Source organism: Carica papaya, chromosome 7 (genome assembly GCF_054855325.1).
Source record: "Carica papaya isolate Zhongbai chromosome 7, ASM5485532v1, whole genome shotgun sequence".
NCBI classification, from domain to species: Eukaryota; Viridiplantae; Streptophyta; class Magnoliopsida; order Brassicales; family Caricaceae; genus Carica; species Carica papaya.
In genome coordinates, this window is record NC_142315.1 from 28,681,886 (window position 1) to 28,682,807 (window position 922).

The window sequence follows — 922 nt, forward strand, 5'->3', positions numbered from 1 at the left end:
GTGTAAAAGTAATATTATAATTATACACATTAAGAATTATATGAAAATGTATTGTAGGGATTAGAATTGAAGCAAAAAAGAAAGCCTGAGAATGTACTTGCTTATATATTCATAGCTTTGAAACAAAAAGGAAGAAGTCTATAAGAAAACAAATAATGCACTAAAAGAAAATTAATTTTTATTTTCGCTAGAATTATTTGGAAAAATAAATTTAAACTTCAATCACATAGCTAAAGTATATTCTCTTTGCCATAATAAAATAAAATAAAACCATAAATCTCCACTATATTAATGACTTAGGAGAACTAAAAATTGGTTAATTTCTGTTGAATTTAAAATAAAAAAAAAAAAAAAGAAACTCATTTAGGAGATGCTGCGAATGCCTTTGGAGTGTCGCAAAAGTTCTGAATCAGTTGTGGAGCATAAGGGGCTAAGGGGAAAAAAACTGACCAACAACTCTTGCTGATATTTAGAATTGCATTACAACAAGAAGAGGAAGGGGTAAGACCTCCAATTGGAAAAGTGAAAAGTGACAGCAAGCATCCTTCAATACCATTAAAGGACGCCAAACACTGATTAATTTGAGAAGTTCCTGGAAGTCCAGGAATTCCTGGAAATCCAGGTAATAGCTGGGTGTGACTTGGTTGCACCAACATTGCAATCCAAGTGGCCAGAAGCAGTAATTGAATGGCTTGTTGAGCTTTGCGTGACATGTTTGACTGGTAAATTTTTTTGTCTTTTCGTATTACTAGGAGTTAATTGATCAAGAGCAGCCTATTGCAATGAAAAATTAAAACGAATAGAGTGACTATTTATGCTATAGTAGAAATGTGAGTAACTAAGCTTCTTTAATATTATTTTTAATACTATTTATAACATTAACTCAGTTGTTACTAAATCATTAATTTTGGAGTGAATTCTA

General features: G+C 30.9%; 1 protein-coding gene across 1 annotated transcript; it reads right to left on the reverse strand.

Annotated features, from left to right (window-relative positions):
• Positions 1–359: 359 nt before the first annotated feature.
• LOC148253134 (uncharacterized) lies at positions 360–713 on the reverse strand. The gene has a single exon (XM_088208546.1). The coding sequence runs from the start codon at positions 711–713 to the stop codon at positions 360–362; it is 354 nt and encodes a 117-aa protein (XP_088064672.1).
• Between the last annotated feature and the right edge of the window lie 209 nt (positions 714–922).

What these genes read in the sequence shown, in the direction of transcription:
- LOC148253134 (XM_088208546.1), bottom strand. Translation starts at nt 713, where the DNA reads ATGTCACGCAAAGCTCAACAAGCCATTCAATTACTGCTTCTGGCCACT.